The sequence below is a fragment of the Poeciliopsis prolifica genome, unplaced genomic scaffold (assembly GCF_027474105.1).
Source record: "Poeciliopsis prolifica strain line A6 unplaced genomic scaffold, Auburn_PproV2 SCAFFOLD008, whole genome shotgun sequence".
NCBI classification, from domain to species: Eukaryota; Metazoa; Chordata; class Actinopteri; order Cyprinodontiformes; family Poeciliidae; genus Poeciliopsis; species Poeciliopsis prolifica.
This window is the reverse complement of record NW_026562383.1, coordinates 16,554,905-16,572,007: the sequence shown is the minus strand read 5'-3', so window position 1 is coordinate 16,572,007 and position 17,103 is coordinate 16,554,905. Positions and strand designations below refer to the sequence as shown.

Below are 17,103 nucleotides of genomic sequence, written 5' to 3'. Positions count from 1 at the left end.
TCATATATATTCTTTAGAGATTTTACACCAGTCCAAGGTTGTCTAAGTACTTTCAATGAAATGTCATGTGGGTCAAAAACCAATTAACTTGAGGAGGCTGAAAGAAAATATATGTCACACTTTTCAGTCTTGTGTTTATTACTACCACTTTACAGTTATGTACTACTTTGTGTTGAATCCAATTCAATCTTAATTCACTGCATTTAGTTAGTTGTTGTAATGTGACAAATTGTTATCTTTAGCATTCCAGAATCAAATTGTATTTATATATTTTAAAATCATTTGGCTGCACCACACGCAGATTTATTCAGTGATTTTCTGATGTAAAACAAATTTATTTATAAATATTAAGTAAACATAAGTCATAAATGACTCCGTGCCTGTCACTGGTCTTCCTCTCTGTCCATCTAGCTCAGACATTAAGACCTCCAGGCTTAATCTGGCCTAAGCTGGTGAGACGCAGAAAAGCACAGAGGAAACAGGATCGTATCCAGAGGGAACATTGTCCTAATCCCCATCTGCCCTCTCCTTTGTAAACACTCTTTGCGGCATTGGGGTCGTCGATGTTTTTCACCCCCTCTTCGCCTCTGTTGTCACGATGGGTTTCACGTCAGACTGTGGGAAAGCATAGAGGAGATGACCGGGAAGCGTGGATTTCCTACGATTTCAAGCAGACCTGGGCATAACACTGCGAGTAAGGCCTCGAAGTCAAAGCATGCCATGTGGTAGCGTGGTGAGGCAGTGGGAGATCAGGCCCACGGCCGTGCTGTGTGGAATCAAACGCACCAAGTTCCTGATGTGGCAGTGGATTCAGGGGCTGACCAGGGCCTGTAGGCAGAGCGTGGGCTACCAAGTTAACTACAATGGCCCGGACCAGGCAGAACAGGAGATGGAGTGCCTTGAGGTATGATTGTGTTCTCATGTTCACATCAGCCACCATTATTTTGGGTGTTATCACTTTACTAAAGTAACACACAGAACCTTGGGAACAAACTTTTGTAGTGATCTCAGTGACAATTTTGTGCATTTTCCACATTCATCTTCACAACATAATTTGATTCTAAACAGATTCTGAGTGAATTTCCAATTTGACACAACTCTGATAATAAGATGCAGTAAACGACACAAAACAGATGAGAGACTAATCTCAATTTTAAAAACCAGTGAAGCAACATGTCACCACATCATTCATTTAATATTCCTGTCACCTCAAAGAAACAAGCGTCATAATGTATTTTGCTGCTGATAGACTGGCATAGTGAAGCCTCTTTGATTCACACAAAACTTCTATTTAGGGAAGCACTTCCAGTCTAAACAAGGATTTAAAAGAAGATTAAAAGAAGGCGACAGCATGACCTAAAATAGTATGAGCCAAGTCATTTGAATTCTAAAAAAAGGCGTTAAAACATTAAGCAAAATTCTTCACAACAATCGACAAGGTCTAATGAAAAACAGCGAGTTGAACATTCTTAGATAGCTAAGTTTATAAATTATTCTCGGTAAATAATAACTAAAAGTTTCCAGCAGTTCTCTGTTGTGAGGAGGCATGTGTTGCTATTTCTAGAAAGGAAGGGATTTTAGAGTCATTAGGACAAGGGAGACACAGCCAGATCAGATTGGTAGGTCACAACTAGACAGAAAATAGTCCAAGTCATTAAAATATATGACTCTAATTTACAAGATATGTTGAAAGGAAAATGATGATACCCTGAGACACTTAATAATATACAAAAAGAGATTGTTTTTAGAAGTTTACATTTGTTTCCTTGGTTTTCTTTTACCTTTCAATCTGAATCACTTTTTGATTATTCTTTCATAAGCTTCTCTGATCACAAATCAAAGTTTTGTGACAATCGCAACAAAATATTGACTTTGTCACTGTTAAAACAATTAATGCTTTGTTTTGTCTATTTAGAACCTATTTGGGCCAAACCCTTGGCTTCCTGACGGATGTTTTGCTCAATATTTCTTTATCATGGCTTTTTTCTCATGATGCCATCCATTTTGTACCTCAAACAAAACACCAACAAATAACACAATGCTTCTCCCCTGATACTTCACTGCTGTGATGCTGTTCTTATTTGAAAACTCCCTCCTTTTTTCTCCAAATGTAACATTGCTCTTAAAAATCACTCTTTAAAAACCAGTGAAGGAGTTTTGCTTAGTTTTGCTTTTGTTGAACTGTATTCTTCCTCTCTGAGTGACCTTTCGAACCAACGTGAGCACAGAATTAGTTTCAATGTAGATAATGACATTCTTTTTCCAACTTCTTTCCAGCATCTTCACAAGGTTGTTACTTGTGTTGTGGGATGGACGCGCACAATTTTCAACAAAACTAGTTCCTCTCTGGGGCACAAAACCTATTTCGTACGATGGTTGAGATTCCCAAGGTGTTCGCATAGAATTTCTTGAACAGATGAATGTGGCACCTTTTGGAATCTCAAAATTATACCCAAGCTTATAGGAGTTCATAATTCTCTTGCTGAGATCTTGTCTTATTTTGTGTTTTAAACAATGTGACATATGGAAGCAGTGTTGGCTTACAATACATCCACTTTTGGGTCTATATAAACTTAAATATGTGTTAAACATTTAGAAGCTTATAAAGCTATGAAATCAACTGCTGGGCTTCTCCATGTTGTTTAAATTACAATGCTATGCTATGCTATGCTATGCTATACTATACTATACTATACTATACTACACTATACTATACTACACTATACTATACTATACTAAACAATACTATACTATATTAAACTATACTATACTATACTATACTATACTATACTATACTATACTATACTATACTATACTATACTATACTATACTATACTATACTATACTACACTACACTACACTACACTACACTATACTACACTACACTATACTATACTATACTATACTATACTATACTATACTATACTATACTATACTATACTATACTATACTATACTATACTATACTATACCAGACATCTTAATCAGATTACTTGATACTTCAAGATAAATAACCCATCAAAGACTTCACAAAAACAGCCCTGGAGTGGAAATGTTCTGCACCTCATAATTCTTTGCTCTTAATCAGTAACAACTCTTTTCACAGCAGCTTGCAACAGAAACAGTGGCACAAGAGTCCTTAATAACTAACAAATTCTCTTCACTTCTTCGCAGGTGTTTCCATTTGCCCTGTTTGATTCATTTAAACTGATTTCAAGAGCCACTTTGCATCAGGCTCTGTGAACAATGTCAATGACTGTTTTGTTAGTTTTCTCATTCAGTTCATGTGATTACTCTTTAGTAAACTTTATTTTTTACACGAGTGGAACAAGTATATTCTTTAAATAGACCATTCACCGAATAGATACAATAGAATAAGAGGTAAAACTTGCTCTAAATTTTTCATCTCTCTTTTCACATTATTAAACCATCCAGTTTTTAAGCTCTCGCAGGTAATATTATTAGTCATGCAGTGGGTTCATGGTTGCAAACAAATGCACTGACTTTCATTTAGATGAGTCTGGACATGATTTCTGAAAATCAGAACCTGTACTGAAAAGATTACTTCTCTCTTCAGATTTAATACAAATAATTTTTTTCTCAAGCTGCAAAAATGTTCCTTAAACTCTGATAAGTAAAATACTATTTCAAGTTTTGAAACCAGGTATTAGCATATGTTGTAAAATAGACATATAACACTTTTTAACTCTGTTATTAAATCAGAATGGATACATGCCAAAATAATTTCTTCAGAACAATGAGATTTATATTTTTTATATTTATTACAGTGGTTTACATATACTAAGGTCACTAATGTTTTGCAGATGTGTTCTGTTTTGGAGTGAAATTTTCATATTAACCCTGGAAAAGAAGCTAAAGACTAAATATGCTGGTTGAAGAGGCACACGAATGAAACTGACATCTATGTCTAATCAAAGATAATTCAAAAACAAAATTAGAACCAAAAATATATATATTTTTTTATTCACTCAAGGAGAGAGACTTTAATATTTGAAGATATGTCCAGTGGTCTGGTGAAATTATAATAAAACTTTTGATCAAAAGTGTTTGATCAAAATGACTATTTCTACATTTGGAGACAGAAGAAGGATGCTTGCAAGCCTCAGGACCCCATCCCAACTCTGAAGTGCAGGGGTGGCAGCATCATGTTGTGTGAGTGTTTTTCTTCAGAGCAAACTTATGTTCTTCACAAAATTGATGGCATCATGGGGAAAGAGTATTGGGCAGAAAAATTTAAGTACTAAGCAGAGGCAGTCCTAGCCTGTTTGGCACCCTGGGCCAAACAGGCCTAGGGTTTTTTCTTTTTTTTTCTCCCCCACTGGGTTAGGATTAGGGTTAATTTCACACTCCCTACTCAGTGTGAAATTGTTTTTTTTTTTGCATTGACATTCGGATTCAGATCCACTGGTTCAGCGGTGGTGGGGGGAATAGACAGGACAAACAGGTGGAGGGGGAAGCCCCCACAAGATGCCGCCCAGGGTGGTTGCCCATGTCGTCGCCCATGTCGTTCGCATCAGAAACCATACCTGGTACTAGATGAAAACTTGGGTGTTAACATGTCTTCAATGTCTCCATTAATTGATCCATAGGCATACTGTTTTTAAGTCTTAATAATTGTGTTTAGTTGTAACACACATTGATCTTAAACTATTAATTCTCACTGTGAATTCTGAGTAAAGCAGGTTCATTAAATGAAATGAAACGAGTGGAGCTGATAACACACTGTTAAAATAAGCCTGACATTTATTTACCAAAGAGCATCTTGATCAGCACAGATCAGGAAAATACCGAAATTCATTCAGAGCAAAATGGGCTAAGAGAAAATCCTTTTATTTACAGTGTGCTTCCACATTTTCTACTGTGACAGCACAATTTTCACCTTCAGAGTACTCACCAATATCATGCATGATGTGTTGTTATATTAATCAGGCAACCTAACACTCCCTACTCAGTAACTCTCTGCATGTTGGTGATGGAATATGTGCATCACTCTGTCTTCATTTCTAGCTATTCTGAGTTGTATTAATCACACACCAAAAAGACTTTGTTCACCTTGTCAGACGCCTTGTCATCTATCTTGTCCTCATGGCCCTGTGTGCTGAGATGGGCTCACACCTTCACTTGACATTGTGCCCTCACAGGGAAAAGTGTGAGCTTCTCATGTCACAATGACTAAAGTATCATTCATTGCATTCGTGAATCAGTCTTGCAGAACTATTTGTAGGGCTTCTTTGTAAAAGTGTGCAACGGGATGTCACATCCGTACATCACAAAGGAATAAAAAAGGTTTAAATGCTCAAGTTTAAAAGTTATTAATGTGAATAAGACATTATTTGTTTGTCTTTTTTCAGGAAGATGATAATCAAGATTATGGATTATTTTGAATTCACTCTATTTATGCTGGAAGATTCAAAAGTAGAAACAGTGCAATAAGAAGATTGAGTTGAGTCCCTCTCTTTTGTGGTTCTTCTTACTCCGATGAGGATCTGGAAAGATTGATTTTCACACCATCAGGAGGCACCTCTAAAAGATAGTCTGTCCCCGAAAGGGAACAGCATGAATGCGATGGTGTAAATTAAGCATATAGAAAGCTTTGTCACGCTGGAGTTTGGCTGAATGGCCAGGTGCTGAGTGCATAGTGCCATCTTGTGATTGTACATTGCAAAAAACACTTTGAGCTTTAAAAGCAGAAGCATTCGTATTTGTCTGGATTGGGGAATATTGAAGTGTTTATTTAAAAATACACCTCAAAGCTGATATGGATCTCCATCAAATGACCAACATTCATAGACTTTAAACAATAGATGTAAGATGAAAAGTGGTTGTGATAAATAAAACAATTAAAATAGTTGAAACATATAAAAATGTCATCATCAGTCAGTATAGGATGTCTTTGCATCGTCTACAGAGATCATCATGTCAGTGCTTTAATGACAGTTGCCTGAAGATGGCAGTGTTGTTCTCTACATTATCAGTCTTCACAGCTATGTGCAGGGGATTAAACAGCTGTCTGAAAATAATCGGTAACAACAGGAAGAGTAAAGTGAAACATTAGAACAGAACAAACATCTGACGTGTCAGTTATAAGGTGTCTATGTATATGAGACTTTCCTCACAGGCTGAGAGCGCAACAAATGCTATATGAAGAGTCCCCACACCCTCAAACCTACATTGTGGTTGCAGAAAACAGTGAAAAGAATTTTGTAAATCAAATAAATAAATAAATAAATGTGTTAATTCATTATATAACTACTTGTACAACAAAATGAGACAGCATTTTTGGAATGTTGCACAGATTTTTTTAAATCATTGAGTGATTTAAAAAATATTAAAGAAAATGCCAGATGTATATTGAAGAAAAGGTAGAATCTTTTATTCCCAAATGCAAAAAAAAAATTATTTGTGCAACTTTACACTACTAGAACATGACGGAAGCTAGCAGTAGATTTTTAAAATGTGTCATTGGTAAAGCAAAAATGAAAAGATCAATTCTGTTCATGAACGATTTTGCCCAGTTTTATTCAAAAGTATGGCTTCTTTTAGCCATTCCTATTTAAAAGGGCACTTCACTCATTCCCAAGGTAATAAAATAATAGACCTAGGCATTAAAGATAAGAGGGTAATGATATCCTTTTGTGTGAGACTTAGTGTGTAATCTTAGTAGCAGTTTGGCATTGTAACAGCTTAAAGCAGAAAGTTGTGTAGTGGTTTTTTGACAGTTAAAAATGTGGCATGGAGATACGTGTGTGGTCTCTATAATGAGGTTCAAACTGTTGCTCTGAATCCAACCTGTACAGAGGGTAGGGTCACAGCAATGACCCTTTCAGCTAGACCTGCACAGTATATTGAATTGCAGTTGTCATTGCAAAATAAATGTGTGCAATATTCGATTTTTTATTGCTTGGAAGCAATATATGGTAGTTTTATATTTCAAGTACAATGCATTTGTGGTCTAGATGCTGATTATCCAGCCAGTTTGTTGCCAGCTAATGACAGAGAAATGTAGGGACATCCTAGTGACAAATATGAAGGAGAAAATTGAGGAGTGTGGTATAGTCATAACGAAAGATATTTAACAGTAACTGTGTGATTTTCTAATATTTTTTCTTCTGCAGAGCTCTTTTCTTTTTCATGCTGCAGCTGAGATGACATCAATAGATGCAACGAATCAACACGCTCTCAAACACAGTTCTGCAGTGTTGTTTTCCTTCATTCATTTGAAGCATGCACATATAATTGTTTCTCCCTAACAGCGGAGAAACAACTTACAGGAAACCAGTTTATCTGCCATCATTAGCGACCATGAGCATTCATGGCAGGCTCTGTTGTGGGGAAGAAGCTCAGCCTAACAGAGAGCAATAGGAAGGGTGTAGGTGGTGTGTACACAAGAATGATTGACAGTAATAAAATCTTTCTCCTGACCCAGATTGGTTGTTTCTGACCAGGAGCTGCATATTTTTGCAAATTTTTATTTTTTTACAGATTATCTGTCTCATACTAAACTGTCACAAGTGACAGTTTTAACAAATATGTGAAAATGTTTTTTTTTTTACTTGCATTTGTGTTTATCATTCTGATTTGTACCAAAGGTTTGTACAAATCAGACAATGTTTAAAAAGCATCATTCAATATTCTATCCATGGTGCCAGAGAGGCTAAGAGGAGGGATATTTAGATTTCCCCACCTGCACCAGACAATCGCTGGTCCTGAACTCTGATAAGAGAAAGACAATAGACATCTTTCTTCCACCAAACTTTCCATAAGTATTCATGGATACACTACTGTGGGAATAGTCAGATTCTCTACCAGTGACTCTTGATTGGCTGCTTTCCCATGAATAACTCGGCCAGCATGGCTAAAACGACCCATTGCTACATTACAAAATCCCTTTCTTATTACTTTTATGTAACATTCTTATGTTCTGGGGGGGAAACAACAATTTGGAGTTTTCATCACCTGTAAATCACATCTTATTGAAATGGACAGAAATCAAAACTTCAGACATATCAGCCCTTGTGTGATGATTTATTTGAGTTTCACATTTTGAGGTTAATTGCTGAAACAAATATACGTTTCTGATTATATTCTAATTCATGGTGATGCGCCTGTATTACCTGCTATAATTTGACTCCATCGGACAATGCTTGAAACGTTCGTTCATGTTAAACGACCCGCACTGTAAACCTGTGCCATGTCGTCGGGGTCTACGCTCTTCACTGGGCTACTACGAGTTAGAGAGGAGACGCATGCGTACTGACGAGAAGCAGCCGGTCGGAGGAGAGGTGGTGGTGTGGGGGGGGAAGCCTTATGTTCCATCGGATGTAATCAAAGCAGAGAATTCCCTCTTCTCGTGGTGCATACATGGTGAAATTGTAAGTACTGGGAGGAAGCAGTTGTGTCTTTGCAGGTGGCATTTGAGCGGTCGGAGCGTTTAAGGCCGTCTTTTTTCTTTTTTTTTAACGGCATGTCATTAACAGATCGAGGCAGTGTCTTTTCGGTGGTTGTCCAGGGCGATGAAGCGCTATGGTTCTTCATGATGGCACGTTCAAATGATGTGATGCGCGACTCACCAGTGGAGTGTTGTCATTATTATTATTATTATTATTATTATTATTATTATTATTATTATTATTATTATTATTATTATTATTATTATTTCTGCTGTTGAGTCAGTAAGGGGGACACATAATCTCTTGTGGAGAACAGTGATTTAGATAAGAGTTTTCATGATTTATGCGTTCAGAGGATACGGCCACCCCCGCCCCCTCCGTTCCATTCTCTATATCGCTTTTGAGTCAAACCCCAGCGTATGCTGCCAGTGCCAGCTTTGAAGTACACCCAATGCCTAATGCGTAAAAATGTACCATTTGGCAAGACGCACGACGTCTTGAGGGCTGATGCCTGCTCGGGTATCTGAGAGAAGAAAAAAAAAAGAACTGAACGACACACCAAGCAAATGATAGTAATAATAAAAAAAAAAAAAAAAACAAAACGCGGGTCCATTTTAGAAATGGTGTATTTATTGAAAAGGATGCGACAGAGCGATGCTGAGATATAGATTTGCAAGCTGCGCTTTCAGCACCCCCGCCCCCACTCTTCTCCCTCACATCAAAATCTTTAGACATATTTTAAGGCTTCGTGTCTTGTGCCAGGTAATGTCCGGACGATGCCGTGTGTCGGAAGAGTCCGTTTTAGTCTGACGGGATTTGGCAGGGTCTGACCCGGGTGATGACACGTTTGTTAGAATCAGCTCACATTCCGTGAGCATAACTCCGTCTGTCTATAGGCCTGCAAACCAATGGGATTCTTGTGCATAGGCCGGATAACCATACTCACAATTAGAACAGCAATTCCTCATATGGCCTGCATATTGACAGTAGCCGACACGGCCAGAGCCAGCCCCAGGCACAAGCGAAGTAAGCGTCAGGTTAGGGTACCCAGGCCAGCAGGGGGCTCCCAAGAGGAGACATTTGAAGCTCAGATCAATTCTCTGCAAAAATAGTACACGACACACACATACACCAATCATTATGTGATCAAAAAAATTGTATATGATGCCATAAGATCATGAGTATAATTTCAAACCATGTAGCTGAGATCATATAAACCAAAGTGGCGTGGTCTACATCTTAACTGGCTTTATAAGAGCAGTATGTACAAGATAGGAGTGGAATTGACCCTTTATTGGCCAAAAAGAAATGATGATGATGAAAGTAACCCGTAATGGTTACTGATTTGAGACAGACCAGAGGCAAAATATTCAACCCCACATTCCATCAGTGGAGAGTTTGATCCGAAACTCTCAACTTTTGCGTCGATTTATTCTCTAAAGATTTTAGACTTGACTTAGAATAAAGGTTTGGAACTTGAACTTATAGGTGAACACAAGCCTGTAAATGAAGGTGATTTTGGTAAATGATTAATATTGTCCCCTCTGAGTTACCATAGTGTATACAAATGGCTAGTTGTCATGGTAACATTACACACAGAATATCATGGGTCTCATTCTCAACAGTGTTTTCCAGCCAAATGCAAATATTGTAAAACAAAAAAAAAAAGAAAGAGAAAAAAAAGGGGGAGTTAACAACAGCTTCCATGCTATGTTACCATTTATGAATCATAAAGAGAACAGAGAACCAGTCAGAGATTTCAAGAAGCATCATGAAGCTCAGATAACTATTTAAAGAAGAAAATAACAAAAGTCCTTTCTACATTCTGATACTTTCAGGTGAATCGAATTGTCTTGCTTCAGAGTGTCTCGCAGTGCATGCCAGCACACGCCTGAGTCAAACAACATCTCGTCTGCTGCATTTAGCAGCTTCAGATTTGGACATTATTTGTGTGCATCTATTATTTTAATGATGTTGTGATTCTGTTTCTGTTTAATAGTTCAGATGCTTCCTTACATCTTTCGGTCTTTGCTTCTGAATGCTTTTTGTCACATGTTTCTTTACACTTTTAAAAACACTTTAGTTAGTTTAAACATTTTGCCTCATTAACATAATCCCTCAGCTTTTCTGCAAGAGGCCCCATTCTAACTTTGAACAGGACATCGTACCCTTTTCAATTTCATCTGTTTTGGATCACATGAATCATAAGTTTTAGGAAACATTTGTTTCATAAATCACTCCGTGAGCATAAATAACCCAGTGTGTTGTTTTATGAAACAGAGGTTTCATAAAACAACACACTGATTTTAACCGTTGTTAAGGGAAGTTCTAACAGTAAGGTTTCATCATCACGAAACTCTTCCTATTCCTACAGATTTCACTCTTCATAAACAATTAGAAGGGTGTTTATGAAGAGTGTCTCTTTCTACTTTAGTTTTCTGTTCAACGTGTTGGCAAAAAAATGGATTGAATGTCATAATTTCACACTATCATCTTCTCTACTGTCACATGACAGCATTACACCCAGTGCTGCCCTTGCTACACTTGTTACACTGGAACTGATTTCCATCACACTAATGCATTGCAGGCCAAGAGCTTTTCTTGTGAGATAAAATCTCAGTTACATACTATTCCTGACATCAACACTCCAAACCCTTCACCCTCTCTCTCCCCCCACTCTCCGCTGTCTGTAGCCCATGGGATCAGAGCGGATGGAGATGCGAAAGAGGCAGATGTCGGTGCAGCAGGAGTCGGCAGCGGGGGGAACCGCACCGGCCCAGCAGGACCAGCCGAGCCAGGCCAACCCGCGGGGCTCCAACGCGTGCTGCCTCTGCTGGTGCTGCTGCTGTAGCTGCTCCTGGTAGGTCTTCCACAAACCGAGAACTCGATTGCTGAGGCGCAGCATGGCCGACATCGTCGCACGCAAGACGCCACCGCCTGAGCTTGAGTGTCTCAAAAGCAGGCGTCAGCTTCTGTCTTACACTCTTGACAGATTTGCATGCGATCCGTGGATGTCGGTTTAGCAGCAGCCGGATCATTACATTCAGGAAAGCCTGAACATCATTGTCAGATGCATGTCTGTGTAAGCTCTTCACTTGTTGGCAACGCTGCATTCAAAGTGATACATTTGAATCAGTCAAAATTAGAAGGAATATAAATGATTTACGAATGCTCATGTTTTATTCAATTACTTGAACTACTTTTACAATTTTAACATTTAGCCTACAGTGAATAATAAAGCTGTACTAGTTTCTAATGTTTCAAACATCTAATTGCATGAACAAGACATCAGTTCTGATGAAAGTAATAATTTTTTACTTGATACAATAACAAGATGTCAATTTTGGGCGTATAACATTTGATATAATTATTAATATATGCTGCTAAATTACAAAAAAATAATTATGTCATGCTATTTTGTTGGTGAAAAAGCTAGCTGTTGGCAGGATTGTTATTGATTTGGCCATTTAATTGTGCATTCTGGTTTAGTGCTGCTCGTTTTGGGTGTTGGCTTATGTATTGCAAAAGTTACAACTTACTATAGATTTTCTCAAATACCCAGATGGTCAAAATGATCTATACAGTCTTTAGTACTGACATGCTCACAAACAATTTGTGAAATTGCCTTTCTGCATCAAGGTTCTGACTAGATGTTAAACCGTTTATCTTATTAGAAATGACACAGTTCATTTTTATTGGCTGGTTTTCTGGCTCAAACCCAGCTTCCAAGCATAGTTCATACATTTTTAATATGTTTGAGGTCAGACCCATTACAGAAGCTTAACAACAGCCTGTTTTATATGTTTTAGTTTTAATGGGTATTCAAACACTCATGTAAATTGATTGTTCAAACACCCAATTGTTTTCAAGTTTCAAGTACCCCCTCAAAAATTAGGATGATCAGGATCAACAACAGAAGCCACCAAAACTTTGGCCTATCATAAACTAAAAGCTGATAGAAAAGTAGTGAACAGTGAACTTTACATCCCCTTGAACTGAGAGGATAAGAGAAAAAAGAAAATAGTTGAGCCAAGTTAATTGATCTGCTTCAATTGGTAACAAGTAATTAAGTTAAGTTTATCCAAATCAATTTATTAAGTTTGTTTAATTTGACAAATTGAAGTCAGTCATTTAGTTTACTTCAAATATAGAAGTACACAAATAAAAGATCCTTTGGGTTCAGGCCGCCTTCATTTGACAGTAGTTAGACAGGGAAGTGGGTTATCAAAGACACATGGCAAAGTCATCAGGCCGGGAATTGAACCTGTGACCCTTATGTGGGTTGTGCACTACTTCTGCTCCACCACAGCACCGTGGTTGGTACAAGATCTGTCCACGGTGAAGCTTGCATTATGACATCAGGTGTAAGAGACGACTGTGGCACTGAACTTAATTGTTTTACTCTTGACTATTAAAGTCAAAGTAAAAAGTTCCTTTAAGTTAAAATTTTAAACTTTTAAGTTAATTCAACACAAAAAAGTGATGAGAACTTTCCGGCTAGTTCTCATCACTAAACCAAAAGAATTAATTGAGATTAATATAAATAAGTCCATTACATGATTTTTAGAGTGATGTTGACCAAGAAGGAAGCATCTGCTTTGAAACCGTTTTATTTGAACTTGAAATAAAAATGCAGCTACTCGCATGGACAAGCCAGAAAGGTTTTATCTTTAGATGTTTATTGTAGTGATTAATGAATACATTGACTTATGTAATTATGGTCATTCATACCACTTAATTACAAAGTTGGTTCCATGACCACATTTGTGAAATGTGGTCACAGGTTTTTGTCTGTTTTCAACAGGAATGAAGACAGGGATGAACGGAATCAAAAGGCATCATATGATGTCAAGGAAGGGACCTCAGACTGTGAAGACTGGTGAGCTAAAATCTCTACACAACAATGCCTGACAAATAAAACAGACTTCTGCTCCATCTGATGTTAAAGAGACTTACTCCAATGTTCTCATGCTCTCTGCAGCCCAAAGCCCACGCTGGAGGAGGTGCATACGTGGGGGCAGTCGTTTGATAAGCTGATGTGCTGTCCAGCTGGGAGGAACTCTTTCCGGCAATTTCTCCGCACCGAGTTCAGCGAGGAGAACATGCTGTTCTGGCTCGCGTGTGAGGAGTTCAGCAAAGAGACCAATAAAAGTGTGATCGAGGAGAAGGCCCGGCTCATCTACGAGGACTACATCTCCATTCTCTCACCGAAAGAGGTGTGGAACATTTATTGATTTATGTTTTGGTAAAATAGAGTTTTCTTGATGGGTGAAACCTGGTGATGTCTGAGTTCAATGAGAATATCAATGCCACTTTCATGTTCTTGTGGTGAAGCCTCCTATACTTAGCTTTGCACAAAGTTTAGCTCTACACAGGGGGTAATAAAGTCCATCATGTCTGTATTCAAGAGAGTGTTTCATTGAACTCTTACTTTCACTTTAATTCAACAGATAATCTAAAGTTTTTGTCAGACCTAGCAGAACATGCCATACTAAAAATGACAACTTCTGAAAATGGAAATGAGAGCTGCATGTGGGGGGCCGACTGCACAGTGCCGCAGTTGGTAGCACTGTTGCCTTGCAGCAAGAAGGTCCTGGGTGTGAATCCCGGCCTGGGGTCTTTCTGCACGGAGTTTGCATGTTCTCCCTGTGCATGCGTGGCTTCTCTCCGGGTACTCCGGCTTCCTCCCCCAGTCCAAAAACATGTCTGTCAAGTAAACTGGTCTCTCCAAATTCTCCCTAGGTGTGAGCGTGTGTGTGCATGGTTGTTTGTCCCGTCTGTCTCTGTGTTGTCCTGTGACAGACTGGCGACCTGTCCAGGGTGAACCCCGCCAAGAGACTACATGTTTATTGCACATGTGCTCCACTGCTGCACAAATGCAATAACCAGTTATTAGAAAGAAATAATATCGTGGTATCCAAGGACCCTATGTTTTTAAGTCTTAAGAAGAATGCTAAAAATTCAATTTTCACATCCCTGTTACAGAAACAGAAAACTTTCTGTTCTTCCTAATGTTGTGTTTTCTTAACTTCCAGGTGAGTCTTGACTCCCGAGTGCGTGAGGCGATTAACAGGAACATGCCGGAGCCCAACTTGCACACGTTTGATGATGCCCAGTTGCAGATCTACACGCTAATGCAAAGAGACTCGTATCCCCGCTACTTGAACTCCCTAGCATACAAAAACCTGCTCAAACCTCTGTCAGAGCAGACCCCCGAATCTTAGGGTGGCAACGACAACCTGTGATCTTTTAATCCTCTTTGCCCTTTCTTAGTCCTTCAATCCTCCACAACCCACCCGACCCAAACCCCAAGTTTATGAAAAACAAGTTTCCATCTTTGTATGTTCAGTGTAGGATTACATGAGCCAGGCCTCGGGCCCCGGTCCCTCCCAGGGACCTCAGCGACATTGTGATCTGCACCTGACCGAAAACAACTCAGGTCTGAAAAACCTCCCGAGGGCTCGACATCACATGTACTGCTACCGATCAACATAGCAAAACACTCCAAAGGAATATGAATAAGACTTTAATTCTGTTTCTTTATCCTTTTTTTTTTGATAGAAATATTCTATTTTATTTGTGTTCAGAGTTTTTTATGGTCTGTTGTTTTTTGTATGATTGTTTTTGGGGAAAATGATTCCTATTGTAGACTATACATATATACATATATATTTATGAGTTTGTAAATAATTCAAATGAAATTGTGGGTATTTTATGTGAAGACGCCTGGTTCTATTTACTGCGTATGAAAATCAAAGCTCAAGTCAAAGCTACACATTAGCTTGACTTGCTGGCAGCTTTGTGGGGTACTGTTTAATTTTCTATTCTTATTTATTTCACTTTGTTTTGTTACCTAACCTCACACTTCAGTATCTGTGGCAGCGACTTGGCAACTCCAGTTCATGCACAACCTGTGTGTGGTTTAAAGTATGGTTACCAGAGTAGTAACAGGGTGCAATCAATGAAAATCAGTAATGGTGAAGAGTGTTTTAATCTTCATCAATTTCCAGTATAAGACAATATTGTTGTTTCTAATACCAGTGGGGCACTTTGCACAAATCATAGGTTTATCAAAGATTTATGGGTGTAGAATTCCAAGCCGAATAGATTTTACCAGAGAAAGTATTTTATTTAATATTGCACCATGTCAAAAAAACAAAAAAAAATTATATTTAATTATTTTGATGGAGTAAATAACCAAAAAAATGAAGACATTTTATTCAAGATATTTAATTTTATGGGTCTGTAATTTTTCAACAGCTTTCTAAAGCTTTTCTGATAATACCTAGAGTCTTTCCATTAATAAAAGGTAATTTGCCTTAGTTGTGTTAGTTGCGCTCCATTTCTGACCAGCATTGTTACCCTGATGCCCGTTCCTCTAAACATCTTTCACCAGAATATTTCATATCAGGGAGCCATGCAGCATTATGTATAGACAGCTCATATTTTACTGATGAACACTTAACCGCACCACAGTGATGTAGCTATCAATATTATGAGGATGCAGTCACAGCATTAATACTCTTTAGTTCATCAACGTAGTTTACTCCCTGTTTCTGTTTACTACCACAGAACTCATTTATGTTTGACGCATAGAATAAATCCATTTTCTGCCTCACCCATAAACAGCCACACATCCATCAGACATGTTTTTGTTTAAAGCTTTGTTGCTGTTTTTATGTCCAGAATCTGTCGACAGCCATATCGAGTGACAACTTCAAAACTAGTGCCATTTCAGATGCAACGTCATCATTTATACAAACCCATTGCAGTGTGTGGTCATGAGTGCCAACGTTGACACGTTTTCCCTCTCGTTGGCAGAAGAATTTAATAAGCAGAGCATAAAACTCGAAGGCATTCTGAGATTCCGAGATATAAAAAGTTAAAGTTATAAAGAAACCTGTTTGTCAGTTTTCATTTGATGTGTCAACCGAAAAGATGCACCAGTGCACTCCAAATGCGCATTGCTCTTGAGTCAAGCAAGCAAGGTACATCCACAATTTGTGAAATTTGTTTGGGAACTTTTGCTACCATTTTCACAAACAAGAGATTCCTCTAACAGGCTTCAGCATAACACTTAAACATGTCCTAAACGCAGTTTGTTAATACTATCTATTAACTGGTTGAGTAAAAGCAATGAAATCACTTTTATTAGCAATAACTAACATTAAACTTTAACGTTTGTCCAAAAAACATGCAGGAAAGTCATGAGAAATTGCAGACCTATTGATACAGCATCACATATGAGATTCATCATAAAAAAATCATATATTTAAAAATGGATAAGAAATATTATAGTCTGAAGGTCTTGCCAGGTTAGCAGAAACACCAAAGCTATGATGTAAGCTGTGTTCACATGTTTAAAGAGAGTGTTGAGTAAAATTGGAGTTGCCAAGTGTTTAATACTGAGAATATCTAGTTTTATTTGAATTACTTTGTTGCCTCACATTGTGTCACTCGAAGACAAGATCCTCTCATGGGGAAGTGCCTTGACATTAAGTTTTCTGACATCTTTCTCATGGGCAGTTGTTTGCTGACTTGCGCTGAAAGGTCGTTCACTGGAGCACGACTCCAGTTTTTACCGGAAATTGTCCCTCTCATTGGCCAAAATATCTCGCGTGTTTGGTCTCGATTCCTCAATTGTGAGTACATCGGTGAAAGGTGGTGGGAAGCAGCCGCTCTGTGTCGGCTGA

At 38.2% G+C, this 17,103-nt stretch overlaps 1 protein-coding gene across 4 annotated transcripts; it reads left to right on the top strand.

Moving 5' to 3' along the window:
* The first annotated feature begins 485 nt into the window (after positions 1-485).
* On the top strand, positions 486-16,267 carry rgs20 (regulator of G protein signaling 20). Of its 4 annotated transcripts, none has more exons than XM_055033763.1 (5): positions 486-904; positions 11,104-11,270; positions 13,215-13,289; positions 13,392-13,626; positions 14,446-16,267. In XM_055033763.1, exons 1-5 carry the CDS (start codon positions 716-718, stop codon positions 14,632-14,634), a joined length of 855 nt encoding a protein of 284 aa, XP_054889738.1. In that variant the 5' UTR covers positions 486-715; the 3' UTR covers positions 14,635-16,267. The 4 variants fall into 4 exon arrangements, with proteins under 4 accessions (XP_054889738.1, XP_054889740.1, XP_054889741.1 ...); XM_055033765.1 differs by lacking the exon at positions 486-904 and adding an exon at positions 8,317-8,392; XM_055033766.1 differs by lacking the exon at positions 486-904 and adding an exon at positions 10,160-10,248.
* Positions 16,268-17,103: the final 836 nt, after the last annotated feature.